This window comes from Pristiophorus japonicus, chromosome 1 (genome assembly GCF_044704955.1).
Source record: "Pristiophorus japonicus isolate sPriJap1 chromosome 1, sPriJap1.hap1, whole genome shotgun sequence".
Taxonomy (NCBI): domain Eukaryota; kingdom Metazoa; phylum Chordata; class Chondrichthyes; family Pristiophoridae; genus Pristiophorus; species Pristiophorus japonicus.
This window is the reverse complement of record NC_091977.1, coordinates 510,757,061-510,784,788: the sequence shown is the minus strand read 5'-3', so window position 1 is coordinate 510,784,788 and position 27,728 is coordinate 510,757,061. Positions and strand designations below refer to the sequence as shown.

General features: G+C 46.6%; 1 protein-coding gene across 3 annotated transcripts in view; it reads right to left on the bottom strand.

Moving 5' to 3' along the window:
• trpn1 (transient receptor potential cation channel, subfamily N, member 1) overlaps window positions 1-27,728 on the bottom strand; it is a 363,054-nt gene that overhangs the window by 102,876 nt on the left and 232,450 nt on the right. For all 3 annotated transcript variants that reach the window (XM_070895617.1, XM_070895599.1, XM_070895607.1), the window contains exons 8-11: window positions 23,214-23,414; window positions 22,327-22,428; window positions 12,687-12,785; window positions 4,392-4,520 (exon numbers count right to left, since the gene is read on the bottom strand). In XM_070895617.1, coding sequence (XP_070751718.1) covers window positions 4,392-4,520; window positions 12,687-12,785; window positions 22,327-22,428; window positions 23,214-23,414 — 531 coding nt within the window. The remainder of the gene's footprint in view (window positions 1-4,391; window positions 4,521-12,686; window positions 12,786-22,326; window positions 22,429-23,213; window positions 23,415-27,728) is intronic.

Below are 27,728 nucleotides of genomic sequence, written 5' to 3'. Positions count from 1 at the left end.
TCTCGACCATGCTGCCTGAGAGAGCGACCTGGAGGCGTAAGCCACCGGTTGGAGTCGGCCGTCATCGTTCCCCTGCTGCAACACACACCCAACCCCGTAGTATGATGCATCGCATATTAAATGTTAAAACCAGTTTTTTACAAGGGTCATACAAAGTCAACAGTTTGTTGGAACACAGCAGGTACCTCGCCTTATTGAAAGCCCGTTCTTGACAGTCCCCCCACAACCATTCACAACCTTTACGTAGGAGCATGTGTAACGGCTCCAGCAATGTACTTAAGTTCGGCAGAAAGTTCCCAAAATAGTTCAAAAGTCCCAGGAATGATCGCAACTCCGACGTGTTGCCAGGCCTGGGCGCCCGGCGGATCGCCTCCGTTTTTGATTCAGTGGGCCGGATCCCGTCTGTGGCAACCCTCCTGCTCAAAAACTCAACCTCTGTGGCCAAAAACACACACTTGGCCTATTTCAGCCGCAAGCCTACCCGGTCCAATCGGCGTAGCACCTCTTCCAGGTTGTGGAGGTGTTCTTCGGTGTCTCGACCCGTTATGAGAATGTCGTCTTGGAATACGATCGTTCCAGGATTTGAGCAAGCTTTCTATGTTTCTCTGAAAGATGGCTGCCGCCGAACGAATGCCAAACGGACACCTGTTGTAGCCAAATAATCCCTTGTGCGTCGTGATGGTGGTCACAAGCTTGGATTCTTCAGCCAGTTCCTGAGTCATGTAGGCCAAAGTGAGGTCCAACTTCGTGAACAGCTTACCACCTGCCAGCGTGGCAATAAGGTCCTCCGCTCTCGGAAGCGGGTATTGGTCTTGCAGCGATACTCGGTTGATGGTGGCTTTGTAGTTGCCAGAAATCCTAACCGAGCCATCTGCTTTGAGGACAGGAATGATGGGACTTGCCCAGTCGCTGAATTCAACGGCCGAAATTACGCCCTCTCTGAGCAGCCTGTCCAGTTCACATTCAACTTTTTCACGCATCACATACGGCACCGCTCTAGCTTTGTGGTGCACTGGTCTGGCGTCCTCTACTTTTATGCCCTTGAACGTTCCGACACCAGGTTGAAACAGTGACCCGAATTTTTGCAGGATCTGTGAGCATGAACTTCGCTCCACGGATGAAATGGAGTGCACATCCCCCCATTTTCAATTCATCTCAGCTAGCCAACTCCTCCCCAAAAGCACGGGGCCATTTCCCGGAACGATCCAGAGTGGCAGCCAGTTCTGTGATCCATTATGAGTTACCACCAAGTTTGCACTGCCCAGTACTGGGATGATCTGTTTGGTGTACGTCCGTAGCTGCGTCGCATTGCGTTCCAGTTTGGGCCTGCTCGCTCTGCGTGGCCATAGTCTCTCAAATTGTTGGGTGCTCATGAGCGACTGGCTAGCTCCCGTATCCAGCTCCATGTGCACCGGGATGCCATTCAGTAAGACTTTCATCATCATGGGTGGCGTTTTAATGTATGAGCTGTGGACTTCAGCCACATGAACCCGCTGAACTTCAGCATCTATGGCTTTACCCCAGGCCTCATCCTGCATTGCAGATCCCTCGTCTGGGTCCTCTGTCTTGCAGATTAGCCTTGCTACTGCCTTTTTGCACATCCTAGCCAAGTGTCCACTGACATTGCAAATCCTACAGGTATATTGCTGGAACCTGCAGCTTCTCGCAGTGTGTCTACCCCTGCACCTCCAGCATGAGCTGAGATTGAGATTACTGTTAACAAACGGACTATTACCAGGCATTCCTCTCTGATTGCCCAGTTGGCTGTTTCTAAGCACTCTGATGGTGGGTGTTAATGATCCCATCGCGGGACGCATTGTTCCTTGAGATGGCGTGAATTGCCGATCCCCTCTCCATTGTCCTTGTTGCGGGCCCACCCTAGAGCCTGTTGCTGCCTGGGCGGTTTCAAAATGCCCTTGCCTGCCTGCGGGGTCCTGAGCCGCATTCACCTTGTTAACTACCTGGTCCGTCGCCACGTTTGGACCAGGGCTGCGCGTGTAAATTAGCTTGGTCTCCTCTTCCCCTGCCATAAAGGTCTGAGCTATCAACGCCGCCCCTTCTAAAGTCAAGTCCTTAGTCTTTATGAGCTTCCTGAAAATGCCGGCATGATTAATGCCCTCGATGAAAAAGTCCCTTAACATCTCTCCCCTGCAGGCATCGGTGAACTTAGAGACTGGCCAAGCGCCGCAGTTCCGCCATGAAGTCTGGGACGTTTTGTCCCTCCCGTCGCCGGTGAGAGTAGAACCGGTGCTGGGCCATGTGTACGCTACTCGCCAGCTTGAGATGCTCACTGATCAGCTGGCTGAGCTCTTCGAAGGACTTGTCCGCCGGCTTTTGGCGTGCGAGCAGGTCTTTCATCAGCGCATACGTCTGTGGTCCGCAACTGGTCAGTAGATGTGCCCTCCGCTTGTCAGCCACTGTCTCTTCCAGCCATCCTTTATGACAAAGCTCTGCTGGAGTCTTTCCACGAAGTCGTCCCAGTCCTCACCCACACAGTAACGTTCCTCTGTGCCACTGGTGGCCATCCTCGTGGTTCAGTGATTCCCGTTTCTCGTCGTCAAATGTAGTGTCCCTACACCTTACTACAAACTCACACGAGGCATGGATATATCAGACACGGTCACTCTGTGACCTTCACCTTTATTGCCAGGACCAAGGAGTCCTGACTCTGGGTGGGACCTCCCCTTTTATACCTGGAAACCCAGGTGAGTAGTGCCTCCCGCAAGTTCACTACTTGGTCAGGGTGTGCATTTCTATGGTACAGATACATGAGTTACAGTTACATAACTATGTCATTGCAAGATGGTTAAATACATGACAGAGAGGATAGGAAGGACCTATTTCCCTCAGCAGAGTGGTCAACAACCAGGGGACATAGATTTAAAGTAATTGGTAGGAGGTTTAGTGGGGATTTGAGGGTCAACTTTTTCACCCAGTAGGTGGTGGGAGTCTAGAACTCACTACCTGAAAGGGTGGTAGAAGCAGAAACCCTCACTACATTTAAAAAGTACTTGGTTGTGCACTTGAAGTGCCGTAACCTACAAGGCTACGGACCAAGAGCTGGAAAGTGGGATTAGGCTGGATAGCTCTTTGTCGGCTGGCGCGGACACGATGGGCCGAAATGGCCTCCTTCCATGCTGTAAATTTTTAGGTATCTATGAGTATCAATCACCATTTGCTTTAATTATTCAAAAAGTTTTCTTGTGACAAGAACGTAGACTCCAGAATTTGACTGGGGTACAAGTAGCCATGGCCTGGAGCAGTCAATGCCTCTGATACAGCCCTGCAATTGCCAATCACAAAATGTTGACCCAGAGGAACAGCAGGTGGAATTTCAAGGACTAGAGGATTTTAAGGTTTTATGGTTGTGTCCATGCTTGTGAAAATATTTAACCTGGGAAGACAATGAGCCACCAGGGAGATGGGTAGAGATTGTTTGGAGAAGCTGAAATTAGGAGAAGAGAATCAGCTCTGATGGTGTAGAGGCCAATAAAGAGAAGAAGTGCACTTGGAATAAGTTGCTATGAGCACTGAAATTGGGCAAAATGGCAAAGGAAAAGAAACCAAAGATGCACGGATGAATTTAATAACTAAAGTGGAGGGGAAGAAGGAAATTACTCAAGAAAAAAATAGTGAGAATTTGGATAAAATCACTGAACATTCAGCTTGCTTTAAGACTTACACTCAATATAATGTTGGATTGAACACAATGTTTTCTTTCACCCAAAATGTCCTGTACAACTCATATTTGTTGATAAGGACATCAGAGAGGATGACGTTGAAAAGCAGGATTGCAGTACAGTAATTCATGAACAGATTGCAGAAAATGGAATGTAACAGAATTTATATAGCACACTTTACAAGTCAATGAAGTAATTTTTGAAGTGTAGTCACTGTTGAAATGTTGGAAATGCAGCAGCCAAACAGCAATGTGGTAATGACCAGACAATCTGTTTTACTGATGTTGATTGAGGGATAAATATTGGCCAGGACACCGGGGATAAGTCCCTGCTCTTCTTCTAAATAGTGCCAAGGGATCTTTTACATCCACCTGAGAGGGCAGACGGGGTCTTGGTTTAACCTCACCTGAAAGAAAGCACCTCTGACAGTGCAGCACTCTCTCAGCATTGCACTGGAGTGTCAGCCTAGATTTTTGTGCTCAAATCTCTGGGGTGGAACTTGAACCCACAACCTTCTGACTCAGAGGCAAGTATGCTACTCACTGCGCTTTGGAGGAGTGTCCTCATTTCAATGAATTAAAAAATGTTAAGTTATTTGCAGGCATGGGTTGAGTGTTTTATATCTCTCGCTACTCTTAATTCCACTTTTTATGGAAATTTCTAGTTTCAATAAAAAGATTTCTGACATCACTCACTTTCCTGGTTTCTTACCTTGTTTTCCTGGTTGACACACACAACAGCCTCGATGTGGCTCCTCTCATTGGTCAGGTAGGTGAGGATTTCTTCCACAACGTTGACATGACAATTTCGGATTGCAATGTGCAGTGGATTCTCTCCAGCCTAAACAAAGAGGCAACAATCACACAGTCCGGTTCTTATTAAACATTGGCTTACGCACACAGCCCTGATGCTGACCCAAATTTCTAATGACATTCCTAGTGCCCGAGCTGAGAGCCATAACAAGCCCTACAACCCACTGCGTCCTCCAACTCTGGCCTCATGAGCATTACACGATTTTTATCACTCCACTGTGGGCAGCCGTGCCTTTAGCTATTAAGCTCTAGAGTTCCTTCTCTAAACCTCTTTACATCTTCACCTGTCTCTCCCTCTTTAAGACATTCATTAAAACCTACCTCTTTCACCAAACTTTTGGTCACCTGTACTAATATCTCTTTATATAGCTTGGTGTCAAATTTTGTTTGATTATCACTCCTGTGAAACATCTTAGGATGTTTTACTGCTTTGAAGCCGCTATATAAGTACGAGTTGTTGTTGTTGATATGCTAATGTATCTTAGATTATTGATATGTAGATTCATGGAAACCTACAGCACAGAAGATGGCCATTCGGCCCATTGTGCCTGTGCTGGTGGTTTGAAAGAGCAGCCGTGCTTAGTCCCACATCCCCTATTGTTGTCCATAACCCTGTAAGTTGCTCATGCTCAAGTACCTGCCCAATCCCGTTCTAAAATTATTTATCGAATCAACTTCCACCATCTTTTCAGGTAGAGCGTTCCAGATCCTGACAACTCTCTGAGTGAAAAAAATTCTCCTCATCTCCCCTCTAGATTTTGAATCTATGACCTCCAGTTACTGACCCACTCACCAGCAGGAAAATTGTTTCCCTATTCGCTCTATCAAAACCTCTCATCATCTCGTAAACCTCTATTAGGTCACCTCTTAACCTTCTCTGTTCCAAGGAGAACAGTCCTAAGTTGTCCAACCTCTCCTCAGAACTGTAGTCCTTCATTCCTGGTAACAACCTGGTAACAACCTGGTAAACCTCCTCTGTCCCCTTTCTAAGGCCTTTACATCTTTCCTGAAATGTGGTGCCCAGAATTGACCACAATACTCCAGCTGAGGCCTAATGAATGATTTATAAAGTTCTAGTATGATCTCTTTGCTTTTATACACAATTCCTCAATTTATAAAACCAAGTTAACCCATATGCTTCTTTGGCCACCTTATCGACTTGCCCTGCCACCTTTAAGGATTTGTGTATATGGACACCAAGGTCTGCTCATCTGCACTTTTCCAAAATGTGCCATTTATAGTATACCTGTACTGTCTTTCCATATTAGCCCTCCCATAGTGCATCTTATGTCACTGTTTTTTATGTTGGAAGATGACTCTTCAACTTAAAGGAGAACATGCAAACTACTGAACATTTAAATATGCTACACTGTTGGGGATTTCTGAACCTGCCTAATTTATGCCACATTTATTTTCTTACTGGGAAACTGTTCTGCAGTTGGTATACATTTCTATTTAGAAATAGGTTTGGACTGTTACAAAGCGATTATCTAAGCAGTAGCATGTGTGACAGGTGCCATTTTGGCATCTCAGCTGAAGGGTCCTGCAGGGAAAGAGGCTGATGGTAGAAGGAAGTAGAAATGGAGCAAAATGTAGGAGTGGGTGAGGGAAGGAGGGCAGCTGTAGAGTGTGGAGTTCCAGCTAATAAATTCAAGGAAAACCCAAAGATGTTTTATAAATATATTAAGATCAAGAGGATAACTAAAGAGACCACGAGGGTAATCTGTGTGTGGAGGCGGAAGATGTGGTTATGGTTCTTAATGAATACTTTGCATCTGTTTTCACTAAAGAGACGGGCAATGCAGACACTACTATCGCGGAAGAGGAGTGTGAAACATTAGATGAAATAAACATAGTGAGAGAGGAGGTATTAAGGGACTTAGCAGCTTTGAAAGTGGATAAGTCCCCAGGCCCGGATAAAATGTATCCCAGGCTGTTAAGCGAAGCAAAAGAGGAAATAGCAGAGGCTTTGACTGTCATTTTCCAATCCTCTCTGGCTTCAGGTGTGGTGCCAGAGGACTGCTAACATTGTACCTTTGTTTAAGAATGGAGAAAGGGATAGACCGAGTAATTACGGGCCAGTCAGCCTAACATCAGTGGTGGGAAAATGATTGGAAAAAATCCTGAAGGACAGGATAAATCTTCACTTAGAAAGACACAGATTAATCAAGGACAGTCAGCATGGATTTGTTAAGGGAAGGTCATGTCTGACTAACTTGATTGAATTTTTCGAGGAGGTAACCAGGAGGGTCGATGAGGGAAAAGCGTATGATGTAGTGTATATGGATTTTAGCAAAGCTTTTGATAAGGTCCCACATGGCAGACTGGTTACGAAAGTAAAAGCCCATGGGATCCAGGGCAAAGTGGCAAGTTGGATCCAAAATTGGCTTAGAGGCAGGAAGCAAAAGGTAATGGCTGATGGGGGCACTGGCGAGAGATCTAAGTTTTGCCTCAATGGGGACCGGTACACACCGCCAAGGAAACCACCCACGAAAAGCTGCCTGAAACAGGGAGGTATGTGAGCACCCTGCAAAGAAACGCAAGTTAAAAGTTTTTTATAATTATTTTTAAAATTCTAAAATGGCGATTACGTTAAAAGGTGTCTTGAGAATGTTTTATAACTTTTTATTTTTTGTTTAAGTGAAAAAATAATTTTTGAGTTTTCCCCTTCCCTAGGCCCAACCGCAGCCTCGGACTAAATTTTTAAAAACATTTTTCGAACCGCCCGTTCTCGCTACTTTCGGCTGTAACCGCCCAGAAACCGGCGAGAATCTTGGTTTCTCGCCAGGCGGTTTTAATGACCTAATTAGTGGAAACATTCGCTGGCATTAACTGATGAAGCTTAGCGATATTTTCTGGGTGGCAATCTGGCAGTGAGGGCCTTGGGGAAAGTCTACCCCAATATCCCTAATAGATTTTCTTATTCCGTATTATATGTTCGTAAGTTCAGCTACAGACAACTGTAGTTCAGCTTTAGGCTCCCCGGGGATAGCCATTAGCAATCTTGCACAGTTTAAAATACATAGGATTGGATTTTCTGTCTTCTGTCACTCCTGTTAGTGCCCCAGAGGGGCGGGAATGGCGGCAATAAGCACTTCCGGGCGGGCGACCAGCTTCCAGCGCCCCGCCAGGAAATCCGGTGTCGGTTTCGAGGGGGCACGGAGCATTACCGCCTGGAAGAGGCGAGCCAGTTTGCAAGCCCTAAGGTTGTGACACCAGCTCGATATTTGCTTCGTGCCCGATCCATAGTGCCACGTAGCGGGCCCTGGTGGGAACGCCTGTGGAAGCTGGTGTTCCAAGCTGTAGCAGCTGCAGTGAGGTCAGTAATGTCGACCTGAAGAAAGTGTGATTGTTTTCTTTTGTGATTTATGTTGTGGTGGCGTGAGTAATGTATTGGGAATGTTTTTGGTGGCTTTTTTTTCCCCCAAGGCCTCTCTTAGGGTGCTCCGCTCGTTTAGGCTGTTTAGCTCGGGATTTTCAGTTGTTCAGCCAGCCTAGCGCCCTAAAAGAGGTGTGCAACATCTCCCTTTGCGCTCCGCTCCAAACTCTGGGCCCAGCTGATGAATTTTGCGGTGGCAGACACAAACCATTTGCCGGCACAAAATTTACCGCTCCACCTGGATTAACCAGAGGTACAACCGAATTTCCACCCCATACACTTTTCCAAGTGTATGACACAGTTCTGGTCTCCAAATTACAAAAAGGATATCGAAGCACTGGATAAAGTGCTGGGTCAGACCGGCTGGCCGAAGGGACCTGAAGTGCATCATTGGGCAGGGCCGAAGGAACCAGGAGTGCGTCGTTGGGTCAGGCTCTCTGGCTGAAAGGACCTGGAGTGCGTCGTTGGGCCGGGCCGGCTGGGCGAAGGGATTGGGCCTCTACTTCCCTGCGGTGTTCCGGGTTTGGTTTGGCCAGGGCTTTGTGCAGCTGCAGAGGGCTGGCGGCGCCCATGGAGCAGTGCCAGGGGAGTAACCTACTACTGACTTACATTTTAGACCTGTAATCAACTTTTAATTAACTTTTAATCTACTTTTAAACTTTTAATCAACTTGAGAAATTTTTAAAACAATTTGAGAAAATTTTTAAACTTTTAAACAACTTGGAGAATTTTTTTTTAAACCTCTGAAGAAACTTTTAAATAACTTTGGAAGAAACTTTTAAAACATCCCTCGGAACTCCAGCGGACAACTGACCTTCTTAATGCCTGCCCCCAACCAAGCCTCGGCCCACCTGCCATCAATGGTGCTACTCGGTGCCGAGCTTGCGGCCAACATCTCGCCGTAGGCAATTAGGCTCATACAGCAGTGCCTGGTCTTCAGTTGTCTTGGACCCCCTTGCCACTGGACCAAGACCTTGCTCAGCTAAGCCCGTGTGGTTGCCGGTGTGCAGCGGCCACCCTGCGTTAAAAGAACTCACGCACAGGCATCTTCTGCTCCATTAACATGAAGTTTGGGACCTGAAACGTCAGGACCCTCATGGACAATTCCAACAGCGACAGGCCGGAACGCCGCACTTCCTTAGTTGCCCGGGAACTTGGACGCTTTGACATCAACATTGCTGCTCTAAGCGAGATTCGGCGGGCAGGGGAAGGCCAGCTCAAGGAACAAGGTGGAGGTTACACCTTTTTCTGGAAAGGAAAACCAGAGGAAGAATGCCGCTTTCACGGAGTCGGCTTCACCATCAAAAATGAGCTGGTCAACCGCCTCAAAGACTCCCCTTGCGGGGTTAACGAATGCCTCATGACTCACCGACTCACCCTATCCCGGAACCAATGCGTCACAGTTATCAGTGCATACGCCTCAACACGCGATGCAACGGATGAGACCAAAGAGGGTTTTTATTCCAACCTCGAAACATCCCTGTCCTGCGTCCCTGTGGGCGACAAATTGATCCTCCTAGGTGACTTCAACGCCAGGGTCAGCAAAGACACAGCCCTCTGGAGAGGCGTGATTGGCAGAGAGTGGGTAGGGAAAGCCAACTCCAGTGGTACCCTACTCCTGACAAAATGTCTAGAACATGAACTCCTCATCACCAACACCCTGTTCTGCCAGAGGGACAAATACAAGGCATCGTGGCAACACCCTCGCTCCAAACACTGGCACCTGCTCAACTATGTCATCGTCTGAGCCAGGAATCGTAAGGATGTGCGCATCACCCGCGCCATGACAGGAGCTGACGACTGCTGGACAGGCCACCGCCTAATCCGATCCATCATCGACATTACCATAGCCCCAAAGCAAAGGGGACAGCAGAAGCAGTGCCGCAAAATAGTCAATGCCGGGGCACTTAAAGACCCAGCTAAGAGAGCCCTATACAGCCAGCGCCTCACAGCTAACCTGGCGTGCCTTGATGACCCTGAGCTGCTGAATGCCCACAGCGCTTGGTCTGCCCTCCAGGCCTCCATAACCAGTGCCTGTGAAGAGACACTTGGTCACTCAACCAGAAAATACTAGGACTGGTTTGATGAAAATGATCGGGAGATCCAAGAACTAATAGATCGCAAGCGCAGAGCATTTCTGAGCCTAAGCAACAACCCAACTCGGGAGCAGCATTACAGACGGCTCAAGGCTGAGGTCCAACAAAAACCCAGGACCTAAAGAACAAGTGGATGGAGAAAGCACAGGAGATACAACAACTGGCCGACACCCACGATATGCGAGGGTTCTTCATCGCAGTCAAGGCCACCTACGGTCCAAACTCCCAAGGCCCCACCCCACTGCTGGCCAAGAACAGAGAAACACTCATCAAGGACACCGAGGCTGGCAGGGCCCGCTAGAGGGAGCACTTCGAAGATCTCCTCAATCGAGACTCTGCCTTTGACTCGCGTGTTCTCGACTCCATCCCGCAGCATGCGATCTGCCACCACCTCAGTGAAACCCCAACGCTGCACGAGGTAGGAAAAGCCATAAAACAGCTCAAGAGCAACAAGGCTACGGGAGCGGATGGAATCCCTACTGAGGCACTAAAGTATGGCAGAGAGACGCTGTTGGCACGGATACATGATCTCATTTGGAGGGAGGAGAGCATGCTGGGAGATCTCAGAGATGCAGTGATCGTGACTATCTTTAAAAAAGGGGACAAGTCCAACTGCGGCAACTACAGGGGAATCTCCCTGCTATCAGCCACTGGGAAAGTTGTCGCTAGAGTTCTCCTCAACCGTCTTCTCCCTGTGGCCGAGAAGCTCCTCTCGGAGTCACAGTGTGGATTTCGTCCCCTACGGGGCATAACAAACATGATCTTTGCAGCGCGACAGCTGCAGGAAAAATGCAGAGAGCACGCCAGCCCTTATACATGACCTTCTTCAACCTTACAAAGATCTTTGACACTGTCAACCGCGAGGGTCCATGGAGCGTCCTCCTCCGTTTCGGATGCCCCCAAAAGTTTGTCAACATCCTTCACCTGCTCCACGACGACATGCAGGCCGTGATCCTTACCAACGGATCCATTACAGACCAACTCCACGTCCAGACCGGGGTTAAACAGGGCTGCGTCATCGCTCCAACCCTCTTTTCAATCTTCCTCACTGCCATGCTCCACCTCACAGTTAACAAGCACCCCGCTGGAGTGGAACTAAACTACAGAACCAGTGGGAAGCTGTTCAACCTTCGCCATCTCCAGGCCAGGTACAAGATCACCCCAACCTCTGTCGTTGAGCTACAGAATGCGTACGACGCCTGCGTCTGCGCACATTCTGAGGCTAAACTCCAGGATATCATCGATGTATTTACTGAGGCATATGAAAGCATGGGCCTTACGCTAAACATCCTCCACCAGCCTGCCCTCGCCGCACAGCACTGCCCCCAGTCATCAAGATCCACGGTGCGGCTCTCGACAACGTGGACCACTTCCCAGACCTCGGGAGCCTCTTATCAACAAAGGCAGACATTGATGCGGAGATTCAACACCGCTTCCAGTGCGTCAGTGCAGCCTTTGGCTGCCTGAGGAAAAGAGTATTCGAAGACCAGGCCCTCAAATCTACCACCAAGCTCATGGTCGACAGGGCTATAGTAATACCTGCCCTCCTGTATGGCTCAGAGGCATGGACGATGTACAGAAGACACCTCAAGTCGCTGGAGATATATCACCAACGATGTCTCCGCAAGATCCTGAAAATCCCCTGAAAGGACAGGCATACCAACATCAGTGTCGTCGTCCAGGACAACATCGCCAACATTGAAGCGCTGACCACACTCGATCAGCTTCACTGGGCAGGCCACATAGTTCGCATGCCAGACACGAGACTCCCAAAGCAAGTGCTCTATGCAGAGCTCCTTCACGGCAAACAAGCCAAAGGTGGGCAGCGGAAACGTTACAAGGACACCCTCAAAGTCTACCTGATAAAGTGCGACATCCCCACTGACATCTGGGAGTCCTTGGCCAAAGACTGCCCTAAGTGGAGAAAGTGCATCCGGGAGGGCGCTGAGCACTTCGAGTCTCAACACCAAGTGCAGGCAGTGGAAAGAGCGTGTGGCAAACCAGTCCCATCCACCCCTTCCCTCAACGACTATCTGTCCCACCTGTGACAGAGTCTGTGGCTCTAGTATTGGACTGTTCAGCCACCAAAGAACTCACTTCAGGAGTGGAAGCAAGTCTTCTTCGACTCCGAGGGACTGCCTATATGATGATGGCGATGAAAGTGCAAAAAAGATTGACGATGATACTAGAACTGAGAGTACAACTATCAGGGCAACTGAACAGGTTGGGACTTTTTTCTCTAGAAAAGAGAAGACTGAGGGATGATCTGATAGAGGTCGATAAATTTACGAAGGTAGACTTGGAAGGGAAGATGGTTCCACTTGTGGGAAAATCCAAAACTGGGGGCCATAAATATAAGATAGTCACATAATAAATTCAATAAGAAAATCTGGAGAAACTCTTACTTAGAGAGTGGTGAAAATGTGGAACTCACTACCATTTGGAGTGGTTGAGGCAAATAGCATAGATGCATTTATGGGGAACCGAGACAAGTACATGAGGAAGAAAGGAAAAGAAGATTATGCTGACAGGGTTAAATGAAGTAAGGTGGGAGGAGGCTCCTGTGGAGCATAAACACCGGCATGGACCTGTTGAGCCAAATGGCTTGTTTATGTGCTGTAAAATTCTATTACATGCTGGAAAGAGATTGAAAGGGAGTTCAGCCACTGCACATACTTTTTCAATATTTTATCTGTTTGCAGTAGTGGGTCCTCTTTACCTTAGACTGCCACGTTAAATCTCCTCCCTCTTCAATCAACGCCTGGATCATTTTCAAGTTGCCGTGCCGAGCCGCAATATGCATGGCCGTCTCGCCGTTCTGCCGACATCAAAACAAAGCAACCAAACAGATCACAAAAAAACCTACTACAGCCAGAAAAGAATAGCCAACCTTAACCAGTTGAGGCAACAGGCCCGGGATTTCCTGGAACTTTTTGGCATAATTTTGGCATAAAAGCAGAACTGCACCTTCTGTTCCAAAGAAATTTGAGGATAATGATTTGTACCGGTTTTACACTGAAGCACCGTTACATGCTAATTTCCTCGAATGGTTGTGTCACTTCCAAAATACGTCCGCTGAAACCCTCTCCCGTTCATTTACATTGCCCTACCCCCATGCCAAAGACCGGCTCGTGTGATTTTCCTGCATTCAAGTTGGCAATGTGGCAGCATAGATTTACCTCCAAAATGTAGGCACAGCAGGAGCCAGTCATGTGATGTTGATGTTACTGGAGGAGTAACCGTGGGGACAGTAGCATAGTGGTTATGTTACTGGACTAGTAATCCAGAAGCCTGGACTCATTATCTAGAGATGTGAGTTCAAATCCCACCATGGCAGCTGGGGGGGATTCCATTAATAAATAAATTTAGGTTAAAAAGTTAGTATCAGTAATGATGACCATGAAACTACCAGATTGTTGTAAAAACCCATCTGGTTCACTAATGTCCTTTCGGGTAAGAAATCTGTCATCCTTACCCGGCCTATATGTGACTCCAGATCCACAGCAATGTGGTTGACTCTTAACTGCCTTCTGAATAGGAATGGGCAATAAATTCTGACTTTTCCAGTGATGCCAATATCCAAGAAACAAATAAATTATTTCTTGGATCTGAAACTTCAACATTTTTTTTTAGGAAAGAGTCGCTTTTCTAGCTATTGATGCTTCCTTGTACCAAAAAATCATTTTATTTCCTTCTATATAAATCATTTTAACAGTTAAATAGAAACTGCGGTGTCGGCCTTTGAGATTCAGTTACTTTTTCATGTCCTCCTCCAGTGCACATCAACTTATCCAAGTGAACGTTCAAACCGCAACACATAAATTGGAAGATCCAGAGCATCCTCCATAGAACTCTATCAGTGCACCTGTGTAATTTCTAAAGATCTGTGGGCATGACGTTTCATTATATCACATGTTTTGTAAATAACTAAAGCACAATTGCAGAGTTAGAATTGCTTACTTCTTCATTACTATGTGATTTGCTAAAACAGATATTGATGCATTGGATAGCATTGAGTTTGCAAGTATTTATCAAAATGAATAGGTACTGGACCAATTCAGCAAAACAGTTTATAATGGTGCTTCTATGAAACCATATGATCCAGTTGTAGCTACTACTCAGATCTCCATTTCAACAAATTCCGCATTTGGGCTTCCTGAACATCATGAAGAACAAGGTTTAATTTATTCATAACTTTGATTATTTAAAAACTGTTAGCATACAAGTATACAGTTTCGATCAACTTCATTAGGATAGAACTGAAACATCCATGAATTCAAGCCTCCGTTCAGCATTTATATTGCGTCTTTCACGACCACCGGACATCTCAAAGTGCTTTACAGCCAATAAAGTACTTTTTGAAGTGTAGTCACTGCTATAAAGTGGGAAATGTCAGAGGAGAGAAGTCAAAGATACTCAAACATCCGAAAACAAAAAGACCAGTTGGTTCATAGAAACATAGAAAATAGGTGCAGGAGTAGACCATTCGGCCTTCGAGCCTGCACCATCATTCAATAAGATCATGGCTGATCATTCACCTCAGTACCCCTTTCCTGCTTTCTCTCCATACCCTTTGATCCCTTTAGCCGTGAGGGCTATATCTAATTCCCTCTTGAATATAACTAACGAACTGGCATCAACAACTCTCTGTGGTAGAGAATTCCACAGGTTAACAACTCGCTGAGTGAAGAAGTTTCTCCTCATCTCGGTCCTAAATGGCCTATCCCTTATCCTTAGACTGTGACCCCTGGTTCTGGACTTCCCCAACTTCGGGAACATTCTTCCTGCATCAAACCTGTCCAGTCCTGTCAGAATTTTATATGTTTCTATGAGATCCCCTCTCATCCTTCTGAACTCCAGTGAATACAGGCCCAGTCGATCCAGTCTCTCCTCATATGTCAGTCCCGCCATCCCGGGAATCAGTCTGGTGACCTTAGCTACACTCTCAATAGCAAGAATGCCCTTCCTCAGATTAGGTGACCAAAACTGAACACAATATTCCAGGTGAGGCCTCACCAAGGCCCTGTACAACTGCAGTAAGACCTCTCTGCTCCTCTACTTAAATCCCCTAGCTATGAAGACCAACATGCCATTTGCCTTCTTCACCACCATGACACACAGATCTCGTTGCACCTCCCCTTTTCCTAATCTGTCGCCATTCAGATAATATTCTGCCTTCATGTTTTTGCCACCAAAGTGGATAACCTCACATTTATCCACATTATACTGCATCTGCCATGCATTGGCTAACCTGTCCAAGGCACTCTGCTGCCTCGTAGCATCCTCCTCACAGCTCACACTGCCACCCAGCTTAGTGTCATCTGCAAACTTGGAGATATTACACTCAATTCCTTCATTGATGTATATTGTAAATAGCTGGAGTCCCAGCACTGAGCCCTGCGGCACCCCACTAGTCACTGCCTGCCATTCTGAGAAGGACCCATTTATCCCTACCCTCTGCTTCCTGTCTGCCAACCAGTTCTCTATCCACGTCAATACATTACTCCCAATACCACGTGCTTTAATTTTGCACACTAATCTCTTGTGTGGGACCTTGTCAAAAGCCTTTGAAAGTCCAAATACACCACATCCACTGGTTCTTCCTTGTCCACTCTACTAGTTACATCATCAAGCCTGTCCCTTACTGTCAAGCAACTTATGCATAGCATCTGCCCCCCCACTCTCACCAATTCCATTGGTCAGCCACACGATCTCCTGGGAAAGACAAGCAAAGGAGAAAATCCCTGGACCAATTTCAGGGTTGGCGGGGGGGGGGGGGGGGGGGGGGGGCGGTGGTGGAGGGGAGAAGAACTCTTGGAAATTCCTCTCCAATACACAAAGACAATCGAACAAGTTTCAAGAGACCATGGCGGGGGTTGGGGACGCATTACATTGCGCGCAGATTCTCAGGCATACAGGCATATGAATCTAACGCAAAACACCCGACCAGCAGTGAGTTAAAGCCTCAGGCCTGCCCTGCTGCTGCAGAAATCATACATCTTTTATAGAACTTGACGGATGTCTCATTTTGTTTGTGTGTGCATGTGGTATTTATGCACATGGTTGATAGAAGAGAACAGGATCAGGCTGGGTATGATGTCTCTATGACCAAGTACCATGATGTTGTTCAGTATCACAGCTCATATACAAATAATAGCCACTTGGGTGAGGCAAGCACCTGTGAAACCGAACCTCAGCAAGGAGTCAAATACATCAGGAAAGGAGGAAAAGGGGAAAACAAAATTACAGAGATTACTTAATGAGGAATCTCATTTTCGACTTTGCTACCAGCTGTGCCCTAATTATCCAAGCTTGTTAACTTGTAATGTATATAATGATTCGAAAGACTCACTCAGGTGCAAACCTGGTTCAACTTTATTCACACCCAAAGTGCGCACATGACATGGTACTCGCTCTTATATACCAGGGCCCGCGCACACGCGCGTACAGCCCGATTACCTCTGACAGTGGCGCCCCCTGGTGTCTAGTGACCCCAAGCATCAATACACAAGATCTTAGTATCAGTCTCTTTACAAATGAAGGCGGTCTGGGGCTTTTCGCTCACGAGTTGATCGTCTCGGTTCAACTCCTGTTCTGGGCGAGCGTTCTGAGTCAGTTATGACTGGAGGCTGAGTAACCGATCTGATGAAAGTGGTGATGACCCTATCAGAGACTGGAGGTCCAGTTTCATAATGACAGCAAACTCCTCTGATGAATGAACATTGGTTGGTTGGTCACTGACTGCATCTTCCTCAAGCGGTTCCAGTTCATCCGTGTGCCGCAGTTTTATCTGATCAACATGTTTCCTGCATGTTTGCCCATTCTTGAGCATGGCAGTAAACACTCTTGTTACCCTCCTTGGCTGTAATAGTACCAGCGATCCACTTTGGACCTTGACCATAGTTCAGTACATAAACCGGATCGTTGACAGAGATGTCACGTGACACAGCAGCATGATCATGATACCCTTGCTGACTATGACTGTTTTCAACACGATCATTCAAATCGGGATGAACAAGAGAGAGCTTGGTCTTGAGATTTCTCTTCATCAGTAGTTCAGCAGGGGAGACTCCAGTAAGCGGATGAGGTCTGCTCCTATAACTGAGCAGTATACAGGACAAGCGAGTCTGCAGTGAACCCTGAGTTACACTTTTCATACTCTGCTTGATCGTTTGAACAGCACGCTCTGCTTGACCATTAGAAGCAGGTTTGAATGGGGCTGACCGCACATGTTTAATACCATTGAGTTTCATCAACTTTTGAAACTCCAGACTTGTGAAGCAAGATCCATTGTCGCTCACAACAATGTCAGGCAAACCATGAGTAGCAAACATGACACGAAGGCTCTCAATAGTAGCTGTAGACGTACTGGATGACATAATAATACACTCTATCCACTTTGAATATGCATCCACCATAACAAAAAACATCTTTCACAGGAAAGAGCCCGCAAAATCGATGTGGATCCTCAACCATGGTTTAGGTGGCCATGACCAAAGACTCAGCGGAGATTCCGCTGGTACTTTACTTAGCTGCATGTAAGTATTGCACTGATGCACACATGATTCCAGGTCAGAGTCAATTCCAGGCCACCCCAACATGAGCCCTGGCAATGGCTTTCATCATGACGATACCAGGATGAGTGCTTTGTAGTTCAGTACAAATTTTTCTCTGCCTTTCTTAGGCATAACAACACGATTGCCCCACAGTAGACAATCTGACTGAATGGATAGTTCATCTTTGCGACGGTTGTAAGGTTTGATCTCCTCACACATTTCCATAGGTATTGCAGACCAATCGCCACTGAGGACATGTTTCACAACCGATAAAATAGGATCATAGCTGGTCCAGATCCTCACTTTTGAGCAGTGATAGGAGTTCCTTCACTCTCAAAAGCATCCATTACTAACAGTGGATCTGCAGGTTGAGGCATCTCCACTTCAGGTGTGGGCAACGGCAGATGACTGAGTGCATAAGCATAATTCTCAGTGCCAGGTCTATGACGAATAACATAATCATAGGCAGACAATGTCAACGCCCACCTCTGGATACGGGACGTTGCATTGGTATTAATACCTTTGTTTTCCGAAAACAATGAAATGAGTGGCTTGTGATCCGTTTCGAGTTCAAAATGAAGACCAAGCAGATACTGATGCATATTTTTGGCCCCATACACACAGGCCAAAGCTTCTTTTTCTACCATACTGTAAGCTCTTTCCGCCTTTGACAAACTTTTCGAAGCATACGCAACAGGTTGTAGCTTACCCGACTCATTTGCTTGTTGGAATACACAGTCAACCCCATGTGATGAAGCATCACAGGCCAATACAAGACGCTTACATGGATCTTAGTGAACAAGCAGCTTATTCAAATAGAGCAGATTCTTAGCTTTCTCAAAAGCTCTATCTTGAGATACACCCCAGACCCAGTTGTCACCTTTTCTGAGCAGCATGTGCAGTAGCTCTAATAAAGTGCTCAATCTGGGTAAGAAATTACCGAAGTAGTCGAGTAGCCCAAGGAATGAATGCAGCTCCATCACATTCTGAGGTCTAGGTGCATTTTTGATGGCTTTGGTTTTCAAATCAGTAGGCCTGATGCCATCAACAGCAATCTTCTTCCCCAGGAATTCAACTTCAGGTGCCATGAAGACACACTTCGAACGTTTCAGCCTGAGTCCCACTTTGTCCAGACAATGTAGGACTTCTTCAAGATTGTTCAGATGTTCAGCAGTGTTGCGACCTGTGAGCAGAATGTCATCTTGAAACACGACGGTTCTAGGAACGGACTTCAATAGACTCTCCATGTTCCTCTGAAATATGGCTGCAGCCAAACGGAATCCAAAAGGACACCTGTTGTAGACAAACAGTCCTTTATGGGTGTTGATGTAGGTGAGTTTCTTTGAAGTGTCAACAAGCTCCTGTGTCATATAGGCCAACGTCAGATCCAGTTTCCACCAGCTAGCATGGCGAATAGGTCATCAGCCTTCGGTAGCGGATACTGATCCTGTTTGGAAAATCGGTTAATCGTAACCTTGTAGTCTCCACAGATCCTGACATGCCATCACTCTTTAACACAGGAACGATAGGATTGGTCCATTCGTTAAATTCGACCGGTGATATGACCCCTTCACATTGGAGTCTGTCAAGCTCAATTTCAACCTTCTCCCTCATCATGTACGGAATAGCCCGAGCTTTATGAGAGACTGGTCTTGCATCAGAATCCAGGTGAATCTGCACCTTGACTCCAGTAAAATTGCCAATGCCCGGTTCAAACAAAGAAGGAAATTTCTTCAGCACTTGAGCACACGAAGTGTCATCCACCGAGGACAACGTTTTGATATCATTCCAGTTCCACTTGATTTTCTCGAGCCAATTCCTGCCAAACAGCATTGGACCATTACCTGGGACGATCCATAATGGTAAATCGGGAACCACACCATCATACGACACCCTGACTACTGCACTGCCAATCACCGGTATGAGTTCCTTAGTGTAAGTACGCAACTTGGCATTGACTGGACTCAGCTTAGGCTTCACAGCCTCAGTGTCCCACAGCTTGTCGAATGTTCTTTGGCTCATCATCGACTGACTCGCACACGTGTCCAGCTCCAGTGATACAGGCACACCATTTAGCTTCACATTAACCATTATCGGTTGGCTCTTTGTCAGGAACGAATACAGGCCGTACACTTCCTCCTCGGGTATCTTGAGTTACATATCCGGGCCAGCACTGGACTGGTCATCATCATCAATGTGATGAGCAGCAGCACGCTTGCTCAGTTGTGGGCACATTCGCTGAAGATGCCCCACTTTCGAACAGCCTTTACAGATGTACTGTTTAAACCGACACTGATGAGGCCGATGGTTGCCGCCACAACGCCAACAGAGTGAAATCGGATTTGTACCAGTTGGTGGACTTTGAACAGCTACAGGTTTCACATAAGCAGTCGAGTAGGCTCTGCCATAAGCAGCTCTGCCAGACGATGACACAATCTTGTTTACAGTACTTGCCATGGAGCTCCGACTCTTCGATGATATCTGCCTTAAATTATCATCAGTCGCCATGTATGCCTGAGCAGTCGCGATGGCCTTGCTCAACTCCAGCGTTTCTGCAGCCAATAATTTCCGAGGGATCACATCATGGTTGATGCCTATCACGAAGAAATCTCGCAGCATGTCTTCCAACGCGTTTCCGAACTTACACGGCTCAGCCCGATGTCTTAGGTTGACGACGAATCCCGACACATCCTGACCCTCAGCACGAGCATGTGTATAGAATCGATTGCGTGAAGTGATGATCCCGTCTTTTGGCTTGAGATGTTCACGCATCAGAGCGCACAAATCCCCATACTCTTTGTCCGTTGGACGTGCAGGCGAGAGAAGATTCTTTATGAGGCCATAAATTTTTGGACCACAAACAGTGAGGAAAACCACCCTGCATCTAACTGCGTCACCAGCTTCCTCCATTTTGTTGGCCACGAAATACTGATCCAGGTGGTCGATAAAATCCGCCCAATCCTTGCCATCCACGAATCTCTCCAGAATTCCAGCGGTGCCCATTGTGCATGCGAAGATTCTGAAGTTACCTCTTCGCCAAATGCAATGTATATAATGACTCGAAAGACTTGTTACTGTAAGCTCACTCAGGGGCAAACCTGGTTCAACTTTATTCACGCCCAAAGTGTGCACATGACATGGTACTCGCTCTTATATACCAGGGCCCGTGCACATGCGCGTACAGCCCGATGATCTCCGGCAGTGGCGCCCCCTGGTGTCTAGTGACCCCAAGCATCACTTCATAACACAACTGCTGGACGATAATGCAATATAACAGATCCTATTCATACAATATAATATATACCAGGCTCTTCATTCCAATATAAATCTGCTTTACAATTGCAGCTCAATTTCTTTATTATAATCGCCAGAAAGCAAATCTCTCAGCCTTTGTCTAAATTTTAAGCCATCTCATTAGTCTTTGTTTTATATAGTATTATAAAAGAATAATGAATGGTACAGTAAATTTTACTGTTCTGCCTCAGGAGCTCATTAAAACCACAGAGTAAATTGTAGTCCAATTATCCAAAATTCGAGATGCACTATGAAATGTTTTTTGCATCAATAGCCAGCAGTTTGAATTAAGACATTGGCCCCAAGTTTCGGTGCACCTCCGAGCTGGACGCCTGTTCTTCGCGCCTAAAAGTGCGCTTGAAAAAAACTTCGATATTCTCCGGCTCCTCGGAGCTCGATCTCAGCTTGGCGCAGCGCGCTCTTCACAGCGGGGGGCGGAGCCAAACACTCGCGCCGATTCTGTAAGTATTGGGGGGCAGGTCCAATTTAAATGAGCCAACGTGGTGCCGGAAACCCTGCGCGTGCGCGTTGGAGCGTGCGCGCACGCGCAGTGTCAAACAAACATTGGCACTCGGCCATTTTTAAAAGGACTCGGCTGCCGGCCAGCCACTGACGCCGCTCCTATCCCATGGCCGATTGACCTCAACCCCCTTGAAAAGCTGCGTGCCTCCGGTGTTGATCCTTCGGCTGCCGGCCAGCCACTGACGCCGCTCCTATCCCATGGCCGAATGGCCTCAGCCCCCTTGAAAAGCTGCGTGCGTCCGGTGTTGATCCTTCGGCTGCCGGCCAGCCACTGACGCCGCTCCTATCCCATGGCCGAATGGCCTCAACCCCCTTGAAAAGCTGCATGCCTCCGGTGTTGATCCTTCGGCTGCCGGCCAGCCACTAAGAGAATGAAGGCCTGCCTGCAGCACAGCAGCTCAGCTCGAAGGCTGCTTACTGCCGCTGTTGGGGCTGCCGTCGAGACACTGACGCCACACCCCTGCCTGTCTCCAACATGAAAGGCCTGCCTGAAGCACTTTCAAACAGGTAGGAACATGGTTTATTTAATCTTTTCTTTGCTTATAAATTTTTATTCAGGTTGGATTTATTTGTATAATATTTGTATAAGTATAACTAAGGATTGATTGTAGAATTTAATGACTTCCCTTCCCCCCGCCCCTCCCCCCCCCACCTCGTTCCCTACGCCTGATTTGTAACCTGCACCAGATTTTCTAAAGTGTAGACAAGGTTTTTTTGAGCGTACAAAAATCTTCACTTACTCCATTCTAAGTTAGTTTGGAGTAAGTTTTCAACTGCCGACACTTTGAAAACAGGCGTAAGTGGCCGGACACGCCCCCGTTTGAAAAAAAAATTCTGTTCCAAAGTGAAACTGTTCTAACTGACTAGAACTGGAGCAAACTAAATGCCGAGAATTTGAATTTCTAAGATACTCCGTTCTACACCAGTTGCTCCAAAAAATCAGGAGCAACTGAGGCCGAAACTTGGACCCATTGTATATATTCTCACCTCTTGCTCAGAATTGACATCAGCTCCACTTTTTAATAGCATCTCTGCCACTTTCTCTCCGTCCTTAACTCGAGCTGCAATGTGTAGTGGGGTCTCCTGAGCCTGTGGAGAGAAAGGCGGTATCATTGGACCGTCACCTTTACAATCTCAATCAGACATAAACTGGAACCAGCGGCAAAAAATAAATAAAAGTAATCCCAAAAGATTCAGCTGTGTACAATGCATTTCTTTTGTAACATATGTCGATGGAGAATTCCATTTTTCAATCTGCTTCCTGCCATCGTTTCATTTTAGAGTGCTCGATGGAGCTAACATGCTGTGAAAGAAACAAACTTGTATTTTATATAGAAAGGCTTGCATTTATATAGCGCCTATCACGACCACCGGACGTCTCAAAGCACTTTACAGCCAATGAATTACTTTTGGAGTGTAGTCACTGTTGGAAATATAGGAAACATGCAGCCAAATTGCGCACAGCAAGCTCCCGATATGGTATTGGATAGCAAAGTTTTAGGGGAACCTCTATAGGTCAAAAGGTCTTGTGGTTCAGGCCCACCCCTAAAAATAGGTTAAAAGTAACCTCCCGGAAGCTTGTTCTCACAGAGAGAGTGAAGGAAGCCCTAGAAGGAAAGAATTGCTCACGTGTGTCAACCGTCTGTCCGATCGGATCGATATCAACTATTGTTACGGTCGTATTTTTTGCTGTATAACTAATGTGATATATTCTGTCTTAAACTCTGATAAAACACAATATACCGAACTGGATTATTTAAAATGACCAGAGATAGCCGTAAACTGGTTACTTCCGCCAATGGGAACAGTTTCTCTCTATCTACTCTGTCTAGACCCCTCATGATATTCAACACCTCTATCAAATCTGTTCTTACCTTGCCCCCTTTAAGCTGGACCTGGGCCCCAAAGCCCAGCAGGGTCTGTACTACCATGGGTTTGCAGTACTGCACCGCAATGTGTAGGGCTGTGTAGCAGTCCTTCGTTTTAGCATCAACGTGCGCCCCCTTCTGGAGTAAAGCTTTCACGACAGCTGTGTGCCCTCTCTTTGCTGCAGCATGGAGACACACTGCTCCTGACTAGTGAAAGAAAAAAAAACACTGTGAGAAAATAACAACAGTAACAACTTGTATTTATATAGCGTCTTTAATGTAATGAAATGTCCCAAGTCACTTCACAGGAATATTGAGAAAAAAATTTGACACCGAGCCGCATAAGTAGAAATTAACGCAGGTGACCAAAAGCTTAGTCAAAGAGGTATGTTTTAAGGAGCATCTTGAAGGAGGAAAGAATTAGAGAGGCGGAGAGGTTTAGGCAGGGAGTTCCAGAGCTTGGGGCCTAGGCAATAAAAGGCAAGGCCACCAATGGTTGAGCGATTATAACCAGGGATGCTCAAGAGGGCAGAATTAGAGGAGTGCAGACATCTCGGGGGGTTGTGGGGCTGGAGGAGATTACAGGGATAGGGAGGGTGAGGCCATGGAGGGATTTGAAAATATGGATGAGAATTTTGAAATCGAGGCGTTGCTTTACCGGGTGTAGGTCAGCGAGCACAGGGGTAATGGGTGAGCGGGACTTGGTGCGAATTAGGACACAGACTGCCGAGTATTTAGCAGCAAAATAAGCAGCCGAGAGTTTTGTTAACACCCTTTAAAAAATCCCTCGAAGATCCTGTTCACTGTGTTCATACACCTACTTTGCTGTTTATTATTGTAGAATTTAAAATGCCAAACCCCATGCTATTTTTTGTGATGTGCTCTATTTTAAGTGTTAATAATTCCATTATATGTTATTTTAGGTCAAATCATAGAATGTACATTGAACACTAAAGCTGCTTGCAATTTTTTAATGTTTTCTTACTATCATAATTCTCCAGGGTTGCTTACAGATTTCAGTCAGTATATGCAAGCTGTGATGAGGCATCCTCCCTTCACAGGACGGCAGTGAGGGAGTCAAAAGATCCGAGGGGCCCATCTTTTCCCCCTCCGTCACAGAGTGGGAGCTGGGGATCCAGTGGTGGTTAAACCCTAACTCCCCACAGGGCAGGACTCAAGCAATGCGTGGAGATAGGTCTGCGTGAAAGAGGAGACTGAGACACTGCAGTTAGTGCCATTTTCCTGGTTAGAAGTGATGAACTTATTTTACAAACATGTTTGATATATTTTTCAAATTTCCTTTTCTCTTCTGAAACCACTAATTTGTGTTGAGTCCATTGGGACTAGCAGCCTGCCGGTACCTCAAAGTTGGCATTCCTCATGTTAGCCAGTGACTGTCACTTGGCTTCAAACACAGTTTACATCTTTCTAACATGGGTCGCTCAATCAAGAGCCCTGGCTGACCTTTCCCCTCCCTAGTCCTGGAGCTTTGACACTAACTGGAGCGTTGCCAACTTGACTGAGATCAATGGACTCAGTGCAGACTAATTGAACTTGAGACCTTCCCAATGTCTGCAGCTCAGCATCACTCCAGGCAGTGCATTTAATACCTAAGCCATTGGAGTGAGCTCAGTCTTTAACCTTGGGCATTCCTAACTTGCAATCCCAAAACTTATTGGTTTGGTTAAAAGAATGGCAGCTGAAAGCATCAAAGATGTTAGGAAAAGTGCCATTCTGTTAGAATGATTTTTTTATGTTAAATATAATTGTAAATAGCTTCAAAACATACTATTTTCAAGGTGGCCTAGGCTCCCGGCACAGGGGCTACTTTACATTCAAAAGTCACGGCCCAATGATGTCATTGGTGCTGCGATGTAACCTTAACCAAAGATGATGGGGAGTCCCGCGCTGTCTGTAGCCTGACAGCAGAACCATGACAGGTGGAACAGACTGGCCAGATGAGGCCAAGGTCAGTTTTTTAAAAATTACTTCTGTCAGAACTACTTGTGGGCAGGAGTGCTCCTCCCAGGTCCCGCAAGGAATCATTGGGCCTTTCCCCGACCAATTTGGTACAGAACCAGAAGATACGCTCATCGGGAGAAGCAGTGAGTAAGCCAGAGGAGTAATTGGTGAGCATTTATCCCAGCCCACACATCTTTAAGACCACCGCATAGTGTGAAGGGGTGCCATGTGTCCCAAGCCTTAGGGGTTTAGTGGGGAGGTTTTGAACGGATCATAGGCATATGCACATTCTGTTGGACAGATTCGGTGATGCACTTTTGAATTGAGCAGGGGTGTTTTAGACGTGGGTACTTCGCGTTAGGGGCTTGTTCAGACGGGCCAGGGTTGTGTGTTATACTGTGTTTGTTTTACACCACCAGCGTGTGTTTTACTGGGTGCAGGTGTGTGCTTTAACTTGAATAAAAGCATTGCGACGGTTAAGACCAAAAGATCTGGCTATAACTGTGTATTTCTGTTCACCACTATAATTCCGATGTCTAGAACTGTTGTGGGGGGCGGGGGTGATTCGAAACCACCAAGGGCAAAACCACTTACAACAGTATTTTAGCACAGTGATACCAAGTGCTGATTACAAATGCTATAAGAATGGTCTGAGCTGGAACAGTGGAAAAGTGATTCTGCTTTTTGTTTTTGGACACTAAATTTTACTGTATTATTTTGGACACTGAGCAGCTCTGAATTGCTAACCTCCTCTTTTCCTCCTGCCCCCACCTCTGCACCCTGTAAAGCTGAGTAAGTGGGCTACATACACATGCTGCCACGTTTAGAGCAATTGCACTGTGCTGCAGTGATGGAAGAAAGAGCAAGACTTCAAAGGGGAAATATTGGCCGACCACCTCAGGGAACATTTTGCAGCCTAATATAGTCAAGTGACGTAACTGCAAATTCATGGAGAATTGAAACAGAATTTTCAATGTTGCTTCACCTTGTCAGATATTGAGGTCCTCTTTTAATGGAGCTGTCACAGACACTGGGAAAAACTTCTGCTTAGATAAGAGCTTTATGAGTATGAGTTTTTAAGTAAAATACAGCATTGTTGGTCCTCAGCATCAAGTAAAAGCTTGCTAGAACCTCCACTGTTTTTGCCTGCTTAATGCCCATTTAACTGTTGAAATGACATGTTACGCCCAGATATAGCCCATTTTGGCACAAAATGGAAACTGACGGGCTTTTTTAGGAGACTTATCGCTGAGCGTTATTTTCCCCATGTGCTTAACGCCGAGAACAAATATTATTGCCCACCCACGCTTTTTGGGCGGAATCAGCAGAATGGGCGATTTCAATGCCCATATTATTGGCCAGCGTTACTTTCCTCACAGACTTAACGCCGAGATTCAATAATAACGCCTGGTGACTATTTTTTGTCGTAAAGAATAGATTTATCCAAACTAACAGCCATAGAGATCGTCCACCGTCAATTTCACCACCTCGCATTCATATCGCCCAGAATATCGCCTGCTCAAAAAACCGCCCACAAAAAGTAGAACTAACCAGGATGGATGCCAGCGGCGTGGCTGGCATTTGTTAAATCCCACTCTTACGTGAGGAGCTGATATCGGAAAGATTTGCCTGAAAGAGCACTGATGTGAGTGACAACGCTGACACACTGCTGTGTGTGTGCAGCTCAGACATCAATGGTGCCCATCACCTTGGTGCCAGTTAAAGTTTACGTTGATTGATGTAAAGTTGGTATTTAACCCTATCAAGGTAAGGAATCACTAGCGTGTAACGGTCCAGCTATCTGAGACAATGCGCAACAAAGTTATGTTCAATAACAAAAGTTTAATACCAACATTGGTGTAACATCATAAGTGACACAGCTAATAACACCCAACCCCTGCCCACATCCCACTTTTTCCACCATTGACATAAATCACATGGTCAACATATCCAGCAACACAGAATACAAAGGCAAAGCAGGAGCGTAGTCCCCAGCCCCCATATATTGCAACAAATTGCATACACCCACATGGAGATATAACACAGCCATCACCTGCACAACATGCACCTCACTTTCCTTCCCCCCTCTCTTTCTTCTCCCCACCTTTATCCCTTCCCCTCCTCGCTCCACGGTGCCTGGCCGAGGAGCTTCTCAGGTGGTGCCTCATTGGGGAGGCATGAAGGCAGATGCGATGGGTGCACGGGTTCGGGAGCAGGGGGTGCCGAGGGGGCAACATTCTCTGATGAAGAAGCAGGATCTTGGTCCTTGCTCTCATCTGTCACTAGCAGTGGTAGTGCGGAACCTAAGGTTGGAGTGCCATGCTCGGGGACCATTGGGAGCCCTCTGCCACCACTGTTCCTGGCTACCAGCTCCAGGGTCTCCTCCATCCCTTCCATGTTATAGCTTATTTGTTGGGCAAAAACTCGGTGCCAACTATGTTCTTGGTGCTTAGTCGGCTTTTTGCTACTGGTGAATCTACCTCATGCCTCCCACAACAGCCAGACAAGCACACACCACAGCCACACACGCTTTCAGTGCCTCTGAGCTCCCTCTCTCTC